The following is a 17,627-nucleotide window of genomic DNA, read 5'->3' on the forward strand; positions in this document are numbered from 1 at the left end:
TACTATTTGACTTTTTGAACTATGTATGTATTTTACTTTAAAAAGAAGTATGAAATTAATTTTAATAGTTTTAAAAATGAAGATTATGAACAAAAAGAAAAACTTTAGCACATTAACCATCATGCTCTGCAGTCACTAGAACTGACCTACACTACATCCCCCTAACTTTCCCCCAAATCAAACAAAATCGTTAGCATTTCAATTATCCCTAATTCTAGCTCCTACATGATATTAAAAAAATGAAATTACAGTGTCCTAGTTTAATCCTCACTAGGCTCCCCCATCTTTCCCACCTTCAATCTAAGCTCTTGGGTAGTGGAATGCTGGTAAATGTTTAATAATTGATTCTTTGGGGAAAACAGTAGTATATACCAATTTCCAGGGTGCAAATACTCCCATCGTGGCTCATTTCAAGCAATCACTGTGATATCACTGAACGTGGAATTGGGAAGAGATACACATGTCAGCTCCACTGAACCACTGCCTTAAGCCTCTCTAGCCTTACCAACCTCCATGCTTCCCACCAGACCCAGGTTATGGGAGAGACCTGAGGAGCCCCTCCAAAAAGACAGAAGTCCACAGGGGATGGAGCAGCAGTAGAAGTGGATACTGAAGGGCAGAGAAGTGGTTCTGGCTGCAGGGCAGTGGTTGTAAATTCGCCACCTTCCTTCCCCTCCCCACCTCCAGTAGAGTTACCTGCTCATTGGTAACCCCCGGGCGCAGGGTCCCATGCTTGGAGTCCTCCAACAGCTGCACAGCTTCTCTGAGACGTCTCTGCAGGCAAAGAAAAGGGACATTGAGGGGCACAGATTTAGGGCTCCAGCAACTCTTTCCCTTGTAGAGGTGCATCAGTATTGATCAAGTACCGAGCCTGCCCTCCGATTCATGGGACACGCACAAAACAATAAAGAAGGCTACAACCTAAATGTCCTTTCATAGAGAAATGGCTAAATGGCAGTGGCAAAATAACACTATGGAACATTACTCAGCAGTTTAGGAAGTAACGTAGATTTACATGCGATTCCATGGCCGTATCTCCAAAATATTTTTTAAGTGAGAAAGAGAATTGCAGAGCCGTATGACGCCATTCGTTGTATCAAACAAAACACACACACACACAGAAGACAGTATTTTCTATGAGAATATTTATGTGTGTAAATGCATCAAAAAAACCTCTAGAAGGAGACCCATCAAACTGTGACAGGGGTTACCCTGGAGTAGGAGGAAAGGACACAGACTTGGCAAGCGGTGTTAGAAGGAGCTTTAATCTTGGTTGTAATATTGAAAGTTTTTATAAAGAGAACGTATTTATGTAATACTTATATAATTTCTTTTCAACATTTAGAAAACACTAGCAGAGATTTACATACTAAAATACATATGGCTACAGTAACTGATGGAGGAACAAAAAAAAAATAAACAAAAGAGGATAGAATTGTATGGTTTTCGAAATCTTAAAAGCTAAAGAGACAGCAACAGTGATAGAAGGCAGCCTTTGTCTACCAAAAGATTTGTATAAGAATATTCATAGTGGCACTCCTCAGGTAGCCCCAAACTGCCAACAATTCAAATGTCAGCAGTAGCCTGGATACGTAAATTGTGGTATAGTCACACAATGAAATACTACACAGCAATTTAAAAAGCAAACTACAAGTACATGTTATAATGTGGATGAACTGCACAAACATTATATGGCAGAAAGTATTTTCCAAAGATTACCATCCCAATATCTCCCATCCCCCATGCTCTTCTAGAACATTCTCACATCCCCCATCCAGAGGATGAGCGTCTGTCCCCTACCCTTGATCCTGGGCAGGACTTTGTGACTGCCTCAACAGGTAGAGTATGGCCAAGGTGAGGCTATGTGACCTCTGAGGCTAGGTCATAAAAATGCCTTGCACCTCCACCGTGTTCTCTTGGGATGGCCGCTGTCTTGGGACTCGGCCATTACATTCTAAGGAAGCCCAAGCAGGCTGTGAAGAGACCCACGTGGATAAAAACTGAGGGCCTGGTCCACAGTTCCAGCTAAGCCACTAGCTAAGGGTCGGCACCAGCTTGTCCACCATGAAAGTAAGCCATCCTGAAATGGACTTTCTAGCCTCAGTCAAGCTGCCCTAGCCCATGCTGCATGGAACAGAGATGTGCCATCTCCTCTAAGCCCTGCCCAAACTGAACATCAGTGAGCAAAAGAACTGACTCATTGTTTCAAGCCCTATATTTCCGGGCAATTCGACGCACAGTAACGGAAGGCTGATATACATAATGATAAGCAAAAGAAGGCAGACACACAAAAAGTATACATGAAGTTCAAAAACTGGCAAAACGTATCTATGGTGGCAGAGGTCATGATAGTGTTACCTTTGGGTGGGGAGTACTGACTTGGAAGGGGCATAAGGGAAGCCCTGTGGGATGACGGAAATGTTCAGTGTCTTGATCTGGCTGGTGGTTACATGGCTATAAACATATTTCAAGCCAGAACTGCTGGAGGCCAAGATGGCAGAGTAGAAGGCACTTGAGCTCACGTCCTCTCACGAGCACACAAAAATCACAACTAACTGCTGAACAGTTGTCAGTAAAAAAGACCAGAACCTACCAAAAAAGATCTTCTGCAACAAAAGACATAAAGAAGAAACCACAGTGAGACAGAAGGAGGAGCCCCGGAACATTTGGCTTTGAAGGCCAGTGGGGCTTCACTGCAGGAGCTCCACAGGACTGCGGGAAATAGAGACTTCATTCTTAAATGGAGCACATAAAATCTCATGGGCGCCAGGACCAGGGGCAAAAGCAGTAACTGCACTGGGACCTGAGCCAGACCTACCTGCTGATCTTGGAGGGTCTCCTGGGGAGGCTGGGGGTGGGGGCGGCTGTGTCTCATTCTGGGGACGTAAAAACTGGTGGCAGACATATCAGGGAGTATTCATCTGCATGAACTCTCCAGGAGGCTAACATCTTGCTTGGGTCATTAGCCCCAAGACCCGGCCCCAGCCAACAGCCTGTAGGCTCCAGTGCTGGGATGCCTCAGATGGGCAAGAACACAGCCCCATCCATCAGCAGACAGGCTACCTAAAGACTTCCTGAGACCACAGCTGCCTCTAGACATGGCCCTGCCCACCAGAGGGCCAGGATCCAGCTCTACCCACCAGTAGGCAGGCACCAGCCTCTACACCAAGAAGCTGGACAAGCCTCTAGACCAGCCTCACCCACCAGGGGGCAGACATCAGAGGCAAGAAAACTACGATCCCATGGCTGTGGAACTAAGCCCGTAGGTAGGCAAGGTAGACCTACCCTGGGACCAGCTGGGCCCTGGCCATGGAGGGACAAGAGGGGAGTGTACTGCTGGGACACACAGGACATCCCTACAGAGGAGCACTCCTCCAAGGTCAAGAAACATAAGTAACCACATATCTAAAAATACAAATAGAAATTTAGATAAAATGAGGTGACAGAGAAATATGTCCCAGATAAGGGAACAAGATAAAACTCCAAAAGAACAACTAAGTTGGTGGACACAGGCAATCTACTCAAGAAAGAGTTCAGAGTGAAAAACTGCAAAAAACACAAACATGCGGAGGCTAAACAATATGCTATTAAACAACCAATGAATCACTGAAAAAAATTAAAGAGGAAATTGAAAAATGCCTACAGACAAATAAAAACGAAAACACGATTCAAAACCTATGGGACAGCAAAAGCAGTTCTCAAAGGGTAGTTTATAGTGATAAAAGATTATTTCAGGAAACAAGAAAAATCTCAAATAAACAACCTGATCTTATACCTAAAGCAACTAGAGAAAGAAGACCAAATAAAACCCAAAGTTAGTAGAAGGAAAGAAATCATAAAGATCAGAGCAGAAATAAATACAATAGAGACAAAAAACAACAGAAAAGATCAATGAAACAAAAAGCTGGTTCTTTGAAAAGGTAAAAAAAAATTGATAAACTCAGACTCATCAAGAAAAAAAGGGAGAGGGCCCAAATCAATAAAATCAGAAATGGAGAAGTTAGAAGTACAGAAATGCAAAGGACCATGAGATACTACTATGAGCAACTATATGCCAATAAAATGGACAACCTAGAAGAAATGGGCAACTTCTTAGAAAGATACAGTATTCCAAGACTGAACAAGAAATAGAAAATATGAACAGACCAATTACCAGCACTGAAATTGAGTCAGTAATTTAACAACTCCCAACAAGCGGAAGTCCAAGACCAGATGGCTTCACGAGTGAATTCTACCAAACATTTAGAGAAGAGTTAATGCCTATCCTTCTGAAACTATTCCAAAAAATTGCAGAGAAAGGAACACTTCCAAACTCATTCTGTGAGGCCACCATCACCCTGATACCAAACCCGGACAAAGATACCAAAAAGAGAGAGAGAGACAGAGAGAGAAGAAATTTAGAGGCCAATATTACTGATGAACATAGGTGCAAAAATCCTCAATAAAATACTAGCAAACTAACTCCAACAATACATTAGAAGGATTATACACTATGATCAAATGGGGTTTATCTCAAGGATGCAAGGATTTTTTCAATATCCACAAATCAGTCAGTGTGATACACCAACATTAACAAACTGAAGAGTAAAAATCATCTCAATAAATGCAGAAAAAGTTTTTGATAAGATTCAACATCCATTTATAATAAAAACTCTCCAGAAAGTGGGCTTAGAGGGAACATACCTCAACATAATAGAGGCCATATATGACAGACCCACAGCTGTCATCACACTCAATGGTGAGAAGCTGAAAGCATGTCCTCTAAGATCAGGAACAAAACAGGATGCCCACTCTCACCTCTTTTACTCAACACAGTTTTGGAAGGCTAGCCACAGCAATCAGAGAAGAAAAAGAAATAAAAGGAATCTAAATTGGAAAGGAAGACGCAACACTGTCTCTGTTTGCAGATGACATGATATTATACACAGAAAATCCTAAAGACGCTACCAGAAAACTACCAGAGCTCATCAATGGATCTGGGAAATTTGTAGGATACAAAATTAATATACGGAAATTTGTTGCATTTCTATACACTGACAACGAAATAGCAGAAAAAAGAAATTAAGCAGACAATCCCATTTACCATTGCATCAATGAGAATAAAATACCTAGTAATAAACCAATCTAAGGAAGCAAAAGACCTGTACTTCAAAAACTGTAAGACGCTGATGATAGAATGAAAGACAACACAAACAGATGGAAAGATATACCATGTTCTTGGGTTGAAGAAAATCAATATTGTTAACGTGACCATACTACCTAGGGCAAACTACAGATTCAGTGCAATCCTTATCAAATTACCAATGGCATTTTTCACAGAACTGGAACCAAAAACTTTAAAATTTGTATGGAAACACAGAAGACTCTGAATAGTCAAAGCAATCTTGAGAACCAGTGAGATTAAGCTTTTTTTTTTACCATATCTTTAACTGTTGTGTTTCTGCTGTGAACCGTTTATTCACATTCTTTGAGCAACTGAGATAGAACCCCAGATATAAAAAATAAAATTCTATATTTTATTCTATTACTTGAGTGAGGTTCTTATGTTTAGATCTTTAATCTCTCTGACATCCTTTTTTATGAATTGGAACACTAAATTTGTATTTAATATTTATTACTATTATATTTGTACAAGTGGTAAGTAAAGTTGTCCTTTTCTTACGTATTTGAAATACCAGCTTCATCATAGATTAAATCTTATGCACCTGTAAGGCTATTTCCAGACTTCCTGTTCTGTTCCTGCTGACACTGTTTGTCTATTTTGGCTTTGCCTCATATTGTTTTAATCACTGCAGCTTTAAAACACATGCCTGGTACTGAATAGGCACTCAACAAATATTTGTATCCCCTAAACACACTCTTTTAAATATACTTTAGAATCAATTCATCAGGTTATTTTAAAATCCACTGAGTTTCAGTTCTTTTACTTTTAAACTCCTCGAGCATTATTTTAGTCACAGCTTTTATTGGTAGCGTATGTTTTCATTTTTTAAAAACTATATCTGAAAGTATTTTCTTTTATTTGGCAAGTTTTTCCCATTCAATTACTGCTATGCAGATAGATTTAGTTGTGTAATCTTTTATAGATTCAGACTGCTTTTTAATGCCCCCTTATTACCCCTCAATTGCTTTCTAGTCTGTTTTCTTTGTTGCTTTTCCTCAACCCCAACAATCTGAAAAATATATAATCTTTAGATATTGATCTTTATCTTTTTACTCTTAAATATATATCCTAAGGGCTGTGTAATTCCAAGGTCACTCCTCTTAGAAGCCTAGAAACCAAGATGCCAAGACAAAAGTTAGAGATATTAAAGATCTAAACAATGCAATTAATAAATTTGACCTATTAGATATAGTAGCATTTCACACCCAGCAGAGAATTCACATTCTGAGCACTAGAAAATTTAAATTGGCCATAAAAGTAGTTGGAATAAATTTCATAGAATCAGTACCATACAGACCATGTTATATGCCCATAGCACATTAAAATTAGAAATTAATAACAAAAGTAGGACTTAAAAGCACATGGCTCTTGCAATTTTGCCAGCTCTGCTGTCTCCTCTAATCTCTCCTACCTGCCCCTTCCTCTCGGATGGCTCGGCAGCTCCGGAAACTTGAAATTCTCAGTCTACACAGCAACTCAGCTTCTTTAGCCTCTCCTTGCAAGCTCAGCTCCTGGGCCAAATTTCTTCATCCAGAACCCATCCAGGTGCCCAGTAAAAATAAAAGGGTTATCTTCTGGTTTACCAGGATCCACCCTCCTAAGAAGATTTTAATGACAACTTCACACACAAGCAGTATCTACTGATTTCCATCCCCATCTCTATGAAAAATGAATAAGTAAGCTACAGACACTGTGGAAATTCCCTCTGCTCTCTCCCTTCCCCCCCACCTTTAAAACCTGTTTTATGATTCTTGTTCATTTCTGAAATCAACAAATAGTACTGAGCACCTACTACATGCCAGGCACTGGAGGAAGCCGAGGGCAAAGATGAGCCAGGCCCATATGAGATGTAGTCCCTGCTGTCTTGGAGCTTATGGTCTAGCTAGAGAGACATAAAAACATATAGCCACCCAAACCAGTGTAGCACTGCCCTTGTGGACAGCAAGGAGAGCCTGTGGTAAGGAGATTCTACCCAGCTAGGGAGGTCAGGCAAAGCTGGACTGCATGAGGGATGCTGCAATGATAGTAACAGAAGAGTAAGAGTTACCTTGGCAAAGAGGAGTGTGCCAGGTAGAGGAAAAAGCAGGTGCCAAGGCCCTGTGGCAGGAAGGAGCAAGCTAAAATACAAGAGACAGAAAGGAGGCCAGCTTGACTAGGCCATCATAAGTCAGGGAGAGGCTGTAGGGGTGGGCTAGCACCAGGTCATTTGGGCCTCACTCACCAGGATAAGGATGGTTGCCCTTATTCTAAGAGCAATGAGAAGCCATTATGATTCTTTTGTTTTTGTTTTAAATTTGATATTGTTAAATATAACACAAATTCAGAAAATCATACAAAGGAAATGTGTCACTTAATGAATTACGATCAAGTAAACATCACAGATGGGAAGAAACTAAGGAGACACAATGACCAAATGCAATGTGGGATCCTGGATTAGAACTTGGGACAGAAAAAATGATGTTAATGGAAAAACTGGTGAAATCTGAATAAAGTCTGCAGTCTAGTTAATGATATTGTACCAAATATTGGTTTCTCAGTTTGGACCAATTTACCTGTAAAATGTTAACATTAGTGGAATCTAGGTTACAAATACATGAGAATTCTCTGTACTATATTTGTCAACTTTCTGTAAATCTAAAATTATCCCCCAAATTTAAAAAAGTGTTTAAGCTAACAAACAGCAAAAAATCCTCAAATCCAGAAAATAATGAAATTTTTAAAAACTAACCATCTCACATACTTTTGTAATATTTTTCCCCTACCGTTTTTGGTTTCATTTGATTATGTCTTCACATAACAGTTATTTTGTAATATTTTCTAAACATAGAATAAAAGATTTTTCCCCTTCAGACTATACTACAAAGCTATAGTAATCAAAACAGTAGGGTACTGACACCAAAAAAAAAAAAAAAAAACAGATACATAGATCAATGGAACAGGATAGAAAGCTCAGAAACAAATCCATGCACTTACGTTCAATGAATCTATGATAAAGGGGGCAAGAATATACAATGGAGTAAAGTTTCTTCAATAATTGATGCTGGGAAAACTGGACGGATTTGTATCAAAGAATGAAATTAGAACATTCTCTAATACCGTATACAAAAATAAACTCAAAAAGGATTTAAGACATAGATGTAAAACCAGATACCATAAAACTCATAGAGGAAAAGATAGGCAATTCACTCTTTGACATAAATTGCAGCAATAGTTTTTTTGGACCTCTCCTCTAGAGGAACGGAAAGCTGGTTGAGGACAGGAGTGCAGAAAGACCTCAGCAGAAGCCCCTGGACTAAAGACAGGATGCAGCCCCAGGGAGGGCAGCCCCCGGGGCATTTGCTGAGCTGGTTGACTGAGGTCTCATAGGATGGGAAATGAACAGCCACTTCCTATACTGTAACAGCAGGACTAACTGCCAGCCCAGACAAGGCAGCCGGGCCACCCTAACCCATCGGGCCTGTGTGTGAGATAACTGTGGCCAGCGCTGGTCTAACCCAGGGCAGTCTGGGGCCATGACAACGTCTTTTTGGGAGCAGCCTGACTGCCCCTCCCCTTTCAAACGTATGCATATTAATCCCTGAATTCCAGAGTCCCTTCCCAGAATCTGTTTCCAAAAGTAGAGATAGCTTTGTGTTTTTGTTTTTTCTCGTTATATTAGTAATCCATCCTGTTTAGAGAAAATGTCAGAAAAACTGGAAACTGATAAAAATTTTTTTAACCACCTGTAAACATACCACTGAGATAACCACTGCAAAAGTGAGGGTGATTTTCCTTTTTGACTTAATACATTTGTTTTTCATGCCGTTTGTTTTAACTTGCTTATGGTCACACAGATAGAAAGTGCGTGGTTTAGTATTTGAACCCGGAGTGTAGTCAGACCCTCACTGTCCCTGCAACCCCCTCCCCACAAAGCCTCCTAGTAATGAGACAAGCTCCCCCAGCCCAAGCCGGCTTCCTCCGGGCCACAGCCTCTGCCCCGACAATGAATGCTCTGCTTTCTACCCTGAATCGTGAATGGCCCGTGTTCATTATTTCCCCACTCCAGGGATTGTCCGGAGTTCCTCTAACAATCTGGCCAGATTCCATCTCATTTGACACGGTCATCAAAGGGAGGCCTCCTGCCACAAAAGTAAGTTCCAAAGAGCCCTGATCTTGGCATGAACTGAGAAAGAACCAAATCCAGTGCAGCACTGAGGGAAACTAGGATGTGATTTTTCTGTCTCTGGGCCTTGCTAAGCCTCAGCCTGGCCCCCTCAGTCAGAGGCTGAGGGGTTAGGGCTCCAGGCAGGCAAGGCCTCAGGCCCCTTGTCTTGAGACATCCCTGAGGGCTGGCTGTTGTGGGGGCTGGTCTTGTCACTGCAGAGAAGGGGGCCATTTTCAGGGATAGGAAGGTCTCTCTGCTTTAAACCCTCCACTCACCCTGCTGCATTGTGAGGCTTGGCGGAAGAGCCCTGGGCCCTTGAGGGATGGGGAAAGCTGGAAGTTGGCTGGTGGCAGGGTGAACTTTGCAGGAAGTTTTTTCAACCAGGAATACACAGACAGCCAGGCCTTGAAAGCAAAGAGAGGAGCCCAGCTGGCCTGGAGTCAAGGCTGCAGCCCTGGGAGCCAGAGCGCTGGGCTGGGAGGTGGGACAGCCCAGGCTGCTGCTTCCCAGACTCCACACTGGTCTGCCTGCCTCTGGCTTGCAGGCCAGAAAGTGTCACAGCAAGGATCTCTCCTTGTACATGATGGGGTGTGGTCTCCAGAAGGTACCTCTGGAAACAGGCCCCTGGGAGGTCTGCTCCAGCAGCAGAGAATTTGAACGGAGGAGAATCCTGGCCTGAGGGTCCCACCTCAAGGCCCTGAGAGGAAGAAGGAAGCAAAGGGGCAGGCATGGAGTGTTAGGGTGGGGCAGAGAGGACAGGAGATCATGCCGGACAGGAATGGGGACGGTGGGACACAGGAAGGAAATGTACAAAAAAGAAAGATGGGGAAAGTCATCAGAAGCAAAGCTAATTGTTTTGAAGGGGAAGGTGGGGACATCATAGCCCACCCCAAACTAAATGCAAACTGAGTGTATTCCCTGCTTGGTCAAGGGAGGATGTAAAAATGATTTAAATATTCAATTTATTATAATAATATTTAATATGTTAAATATATGATGGGAGTGATGGCACGTGGCCAGGATGTGAGGAGCATCTGGAAATATTTCATCCCCTCTTCTGGTAAAGGGACCCACCCACTCTCCAGGTGGTCCCTGCAGGTTCCCACTTCCTGATCTTGCCCTAACTGTTCACCTCATCAGGACACCCTTCCTCCCCAACCCCATCCCCATCCATCCTTCAAGGTTCAGGGCCATCTTCTCCAGAAATCTGCCAGAGATGTTCCCTCTTTCCTCTGAGCAGTCAAGCATTTGGCTTGCACATCTCTGAGGTCCCCGACTCCCTACCACCATGTGCCCATATTATCTGTCAGAGACTGCAAAGTGCAGGGTGCAGGGGACTGGTTTGAGGTATCTTTGCAGAACCCAGGGTACCCCAGCCCATCACCACACATAAGCGGCATTTAACAAAAATGAATGACTGAGGCTGCTGTGGGGAAGTGGTGGGTGTGGTCAGGGATAGAGATCCAGGTTCTAAAGCAGCAGGCCAGAGTCCCTTGATGGTGATGCTGGTTTTACAGAATCCCAGGATCCCAAGAGATGGTGTCCTGTTCACACAGGATGTGGATAAGAGTACTTCTCTCTGTGTGTACATCACAGAACCTTGTAGGCATTTCTTTCTCTGAGACACTTGGTGCCCCAGCGGGGAGGGCATTTCAGTACCAGGGTCACAGAGTGGGTGGGTGGTACCTAGGAGCCCCAAGTTCCCTCAGTCCCAGCTCTGGGCCATTTCCACCCACATGAACACAGAAGAGCCTCTCGTCTTCATGACAGTAACTGAGAGAAAGGTGGTCTCCCAGAGAAACCACAGCACTGCCGGCAGCCCGCCAAAGCTGATGCCTATTGGGGCCAGGCCTCCTAGGTAAGAAAAGGAAGGAGCTTCTTTATTCTCTTTCAAACCCAAGCCCAATCTAACACAGAAACTGGAGTTTAGTCAAAATGGATACAACTGAAACACAAGCATTTCAAGCAAAGTCAAAAGTTTGGGGGTCCCAAAGCTTGTAGAACTAAAAAAAAGTGAGAGCAGTGTTGATGGTCCCTAAAGAAAGAACTGGCTGCTGGGCGGGGGAGCGCAGGAAGGGGCGGGACTGGCGGTAGGGGGCGGGGCTTGCAGGTTACGTCATATCATCCATCATCACTCAGCATCTGCTTGCTCTAGCCTGGGCCAGTCTTGACTACGCCACAGGCTGGGCCTTGCATTCTTTTTTTTTTTTTCCCCCTTCTTTTTAAAAAAAATATTTCACTTATTTATTATTGTGTTATTTAATTATTTTTATTTTGTCAGGGCAGAGGTAATTAAGTTTATTTGTTTTTAGAGGAGGTACTGGGGATTGAACCCAGGATCTCCTGAATGCTAAGCATGCGCTCTACCCTACCCCCTTAGGGCCGTACAATTCTTACCTTGTCTGCAACCACAGCCTGAATCGTTCCTTTATGGCTCCCAAGGTGTGGGACTTAGGGTCCAAAGCTAAAGCTAATGTGCGGCAGTCTCAAGCCCTTCTGGAGTCTTCCCTTGGCCTTCCTAAGCCCTTTCTTGTTCCCTCCCAGCAGTCCCTGGACCCACAGGGGTATCTGTATGCGCTGAGATTGGTTCTTGGCGCCCATCAGCCATGAGCTATCCTCTGGCAGGTCCGAGGGAAGGGGAAACCAGGGACACCTGGGGAGAGAGGCTCTGTTTCCCTGTGGCTGACCTCTGACTTCAGGGCACCGATGTGAGGTAAACCGATATAATTCTGGCAGCATGACAAGTGGTGGTATAACCCTTTAGAAAATAAAACTGTCCAATTATCCCAAGAACTGTAAACACGATCATGGTCACCAGCCTGGATACCTTACTCTTGGGAATTTTTTCTAAAAAATAAATTTAGCAGAAGTGAAAAACAATATGCCTGAGACTATTTCTTGCAGGAAAGCAAAAGGTTGCAAACAACCTACCTGTTACAACTAAAAGTCTGACAGGGATGGTTATTTGTACAATAAACCTTGATTTTCTAAAATTATAAAGACAGAAATAGATGAAAAAAGCAAATAAAAAGCCCATGTTCATAATAAGTATGCCAAAAATGTGTGCGGAAGGGCAAAAACCTGAAGTGTACAAGGGTACTGACTTTGGGGCATTTTTTAATTAAAAATTCCATTAAAGATTTTTAAATTAGAATATCTGATACTGTCTAGAATGCATTTAAATGGACATCCTTACTCACTGCTATTGAGAGCATAAACTGATAGTATCTTGGTTGGTACAGGTTGGTACAATTGGCAGGGAAACTTGACAATATAAATCAAAAGCCTTAAAATGTCTTTCATTCAGAAATTCCACTTTTAGGAATTTATCCAAAGGAAATAAAGGGAAATATGGGGAGGTTTATGTACAAGGGTATTTATTGAAATATTTGTTATAAAGGCAAAAGACTTGAAGCCACCCACATGGTCAACAGAGAAAATGATTAAGTTATAGAATAAGCACATGATTAATTACTATGAGTTATTAAACACATTTTGAAACAATATTTAATGACAAGGAAAAATGCTCATGATATGCTACATGGAAAATATATATGTCATATATACATATATTGTATATGATTTTAAATATATGTACGACACATCTAGCACAGAGGCTAGTTTATAATCAGGTGTTGAATATCTCGTGTAATTCATTGAATACTGTACTGAAAGTGAAGAACAGAATGGCTGTATGTGTACAGAATGGCTTGAAGTGTAACAGTGGTTTGCCCCGTGATCGTGTGGCTGACTGGGAACAGTGGCTGCTGTGGCCCAGCATTCAGGAGAAAGGATCGTGCCACCAATCAAAGCCCAGGATATGATCAAAATCTATAATTGGAAGTGTGGTTTCTACTGAATGTGTAGTGCTTTCACACCATTGTAAAGTCCATAAATTGTAAATTGAACCATCTTAAGTTGGGGACCATCTGTACAGAGACAGAGCTAAATATAGACACATGTATATACACACATTATACAAACCACCCTAATTTTGTACATATACATAAACCAGAATGTTAATTGCGATTATTTCTTATAGATGAGACAATGGGCAGTTTTTATTTTCTTTTTTAGACTTTCATATATTCCAGCATTTAGAGATTACTACCAAAATCACATCAAGAGGCACACAATATCAGTATTTTTCATCCAAGCTCTCCATTGTAAAGGTACATTTTCCCCTTTGTAATTGCTAAGTAATTTTTGGGAGTGATACTTACTTGAAAGCATAAGAATATCCTGTTTCACAGCAACCTTTTACTTTAGCATCCATTGATGATCCTAGTCAGAATCAGTTATCTCACTGAGAATTACACCGTGGTTATTTCCTTAAACACTAGCTGACATTCCTCTGTGAAGAAGAGCTCCTCTCTCCCACATTTTTAGTTCTACTACCAACTCATGGATTCTTCTTCTTCAATGTATTATAATCCATTGCTTTTATTCTTCTTAATGCTTAACTTGTCCCAAATGTGGCCCGTGGGACTCGGCCACCTCCTGTGTCGCCATCATTCTATGAACACTTTCTTACTTTCTGTAGCAACTCTCTTTGCCTCAGGTGCAGCTTTGGGCATCTCTCCAAGAAGCCCCAGGTCCTTTTAGTAAGTCGTGGTATTTAGAAACCAAGATCTGAGTGCTAAGTGTGTTTATGGTTACTGGACTGTCATTGCTTCTAGGCCCTTTCAGTAAACAGAACCAGCAAACTGGGAAATATAAGTGTGTGTGTGTAAATCATGAGTTCATATTAATACCTTCAAGTCAAATACATCGCACAGTTCTTTGTCTTTTCCTCTGCTCCATTTTTGTACCTCCCTACTCCCATGGTGAGAACCCGAGTCCCCAACATCAGTGTAATTACTTATTCTGACTTATGTAACACCCCAAATAGTTTCAGATGACTACACCAATACTAGTAATGAGCTGGTGTTATTAACACTGTTTCCATTTCTTTTCTATGCCCTTCAGGATGATAATCTGTCAACCAGTCATTCCCTTAAATAACTGCTGAATTCGGAATAGCAAATCCCTTTCATCTTTGGTTCATAATTAAAAGTAACTTGGGTGTCAGTTGGTACAGCCTTGCCCTTAGAGATCTAGATCTAATTCCGTGACCTAGGTAGAAGCACAAAGCCGGGGCTTCTGCCCGTGGGCTCCTTCCTCAGGCCCAATCCTGCACACACTGTACCCTAACAGTAGACTCACAGCACCACAGGATCCCCCCAAAGAACCTACCCTTGCAGGGATTCCATGAACCAGGCAGATTTTATGACAGTGTCACAGGAATAATGGGGGAGTGGACAATAGTGCAAATTGTCAACAACTTTAACAAGCATGTATGACCAATGTCAAAGAAGCCTCCAGCCACTGGCCTCTCAGTTCACTGTGGCTACTTGCTCTCCTTGCCATGTTTTCCCCTCTTATTCCTTCTTTCTCCTTTCTCCTGGGAGGCTCAAAAAGCACAATTCTTCTCATTCTGCCAAGCAGCCCAACCTCCTTCTCTGAAGCCTTACTCAAGAAATTCTTAGAACAAAGACAGCCTTCTTCCTAAGAGAAATTACGGTGAATAAAATTTACTCCACCTCATTACACATACAAGGGTCGCAATCTTTTTAAAGCTTGGTCAGTTATAAATTGTAAACAAGTAGCTGCCAAAGTCTCTCAAGATGAGTCTGTCCATCGACTCAGCCAATGCCCCTCAGAACCGGGTCACCGGATGGCTCACACTGCCCAGGATCTTTCCACCTCAGGAAACTCTGGCTTCCAGAGCTACCTCCTCATGGCCTCCACTATCCTCCAGCCCTCACAAGCAAACAGGCCTGTCCAGATCTCCTCCACTTGGGCAGCCACAACTCCACCCTCCCTCCCAGGACACCGGCCAAGGGCACTGGGAGAGAAACAGTGTTTTGTAGACATGAGCTGAGGTCTGTGGACTGCGCCCAGCAGAAGGAAAGCTGGCCCTCCTGGTAGCACCATGGTTCACTGGGGAGGGGCTCAGGTAAGAGGCTCTTTCCTCTTGGTGCCTCTAATTTCTCATTGCTTCCATGCAGATGGCCTTGCTAAGCCACCTGCCTGGACTAGAGCCACTGAGGGCCTGAAGGGCCCCACTCATGGGCCTTCCAGATTTTGGGTGGGGGGCCTAGAAAGTCTCCTGTGAGCAGGCAATTTCCAAAAGGCCAGCAGGAAGTACTGGAAATAGCCCCCAACTGGGATGCAGGAAGGAGAGGATTTGTGGATCTTTCTAGGAAGCCTATGAGAATCCTTGAGGAGGCGAGGAAACGTGAAATTTGAAAAATGGTCTAAAATTATTGCCACATCGGTTACTTTCTAGTCAGTTAATAGTTAAGTTTCCTTGACATTTCAATTAATGGTAAACAAAAGAATGAGATTTTTAAATTTACTGGTGGGGAAATAGGCAAAAGATGGTTTAGTGATGTACAAGGATGCCAGGGCCTTTCAAAATGCAAGAACTGAAGGAAAAAGATGTGGTACAGGAAACAGTAGTAAAATGAAACGGTCTGGGAATGAGAGGAGTGCGTGCCGGAGAGGAGGGAGGGTGTGGGCCCCCTAACACAGGCGGCATGCTGCTCTGTGGGTGCCCATCCATCCCCGAAGGCCCTGCCTGCTAGTGACAATCTGGGGAGATAGTCTGAAATACCTTCTGACCTCCCGAGGCTCCCTCCGCCATCTCTCAACGTGCCTCAAAGTCCACCTCTATCTTTTGAAATAAGCACTGGCTTCTGTTGCCTCCTCTGTCAAATAGGTGGCATTTACATTGGGATTTATGCTGCAACTCTATCCAGTTTTGCTCCATTCTGGAACTTTCTAGAAAGACACATAACCTAGGCTAGGTAAGCAGTTTCCCTAGTTTGATGCTCTACAAAATTTTTATGTAATCGCATTGATTACCCCTTAGGAGAATCCAGACAGGGCCCAGAAGTCCAATAGCCTTGCCCTTAAGAGGTGGTACAACAAGGTAAATATGCAAGTCCTTCATCCTTCCTGAGATGCTGTAGGAAACCACGCATCAGGGTAGTTCTCACATTTCCCACTACTGGGCTGCTCTCCCGGGCACAGTGGGGACGGTTCTAGGCCCAGGTACCTAGCAGGCCTCGTGCTTCTTCTCCCTCCCAGAGGTGATCAATTCCAGAGCTGAAGCAAGCCAACGTTCAGCCCAGAGAAGCGTGCTGCCCACTCCGGGAGCTGACTCAGGGGCTCAGCGACTTGCCTCAGCGTATGTGGGGACCCAGGGCAGGAGCTCAGGCCTTTTTCCAGTTGAGTAATCTTGGGAGAGTTCCCTAAACTCAAGTTACCCGAACAGGAACGCAAACTGGCCAAATTAAAGGTTCTGAATACAAGCTTACCTGGCTCATACCCTGGCTCCATCACTGGCCAGCACCATGTGCATGAGATTTAACTTGTCTGTCTGGCTGTTCCCTCATCTGTAAAATGGAACTCATATAGAATCTACCTCGTAGGGTTGCTTTGAGTTAATCTGATAAGCTAATACATGTAAAATGCTTACGACACTGCCCTGTTCACAGAAAGTGCTTAATAAATACTTACTACTTTGTGTGTGCATGCATTCCTGTACACATCTCTAATCTAAGTACAGGATAAAGGCTATAAAGACACACTTCCTGAGATGGCTGAAACAAGTACATTTAAATTTGACAGCATCAAGGGTGGGTGAGGATGCGGAGCAGCTCAGTGGAACACTGTGGATGAACATGTAAAAGGTACGGCAATTCCAAACAACAGTTTGGCAGTGTCCTAGGAAGTTAAACCTATACTTACCACACCACGTGAGCCAGCAGCCCCAGCCCTAGTAAGTTATTCAAGGGAAATGAAAGCATACACCCACACAAAGAATGCACACAGCCGTTTTATTCATAATAACCAAAAAAGTGGAAACAGCCCAGGGGTTCATCCACAAGTGGATGGATAAACAAATTCTGGAACATCCTTTCAATGGAATACTACTCAGCAATAAAGAGGGATGAAGTCCTGACACGTACAACAACACAGGTGAATCTCAAAAGCACTGTGCGATGGGAAAGAAGTCAGACACGCAAGGCTACATCCTGTAGGGCTCTACTGATACGGCATTCTAGCAAATTCTAGAAACAGCAAAACGGGAGGGAAAGAAAACAGATGAATGGTTGCCAGGGACTCGGCAGGGGGTGGTGGAGACTGATTATAAATGGGCATGAGGGAATCTCTTAGGGTGACAGAAAGGTTCTACATCTTCCATATAGTGTGGACACCTGACTGAATGTTTGTCAAAACTCATAGGATGGCTTCCACAGGAAAGGTAAA

General features: G+C 43.1%; 1 protein-coding gene across 2 annotated transcripts in view; it reads right to left on the minus strand.

The window, feature by feature from the left end:
* Positions 1 to 17,627, minus strand: part of SFXN5 (sideroflexin 5) — a 114,003-nt gene that overhangs the window by 85,230 nt on the left and 11,146 nt on the right. For both annotated transcript variants that reach the window (XM_074341310.1, XM_010963686.3), the window contains exon 3: positions 697 to 774. In XM_074341310.1, the coding sequence (XP_074197411.1) occupies positions 697 to 774 (78 nt within the window). The remainder of the gene's footprint in view (positions 1 to 696; positions 775 to 17,627) is intronic.

This window comes from Camelus bactrianus, chromosome 15 (assembly GCF_048773025.1).
Source record: "Camelus bactrianus isolate YW-2024 breed Bactrian camel chromosome 15, ASM4877302v1, whole genome shotgun sequence".
NCBI classification, from domain to species: Eukaryota; Metazoa; Chordata; class Mammalia; order Artiodactyla; family Camelidae; genus Camelus; species Camelus bactrianus.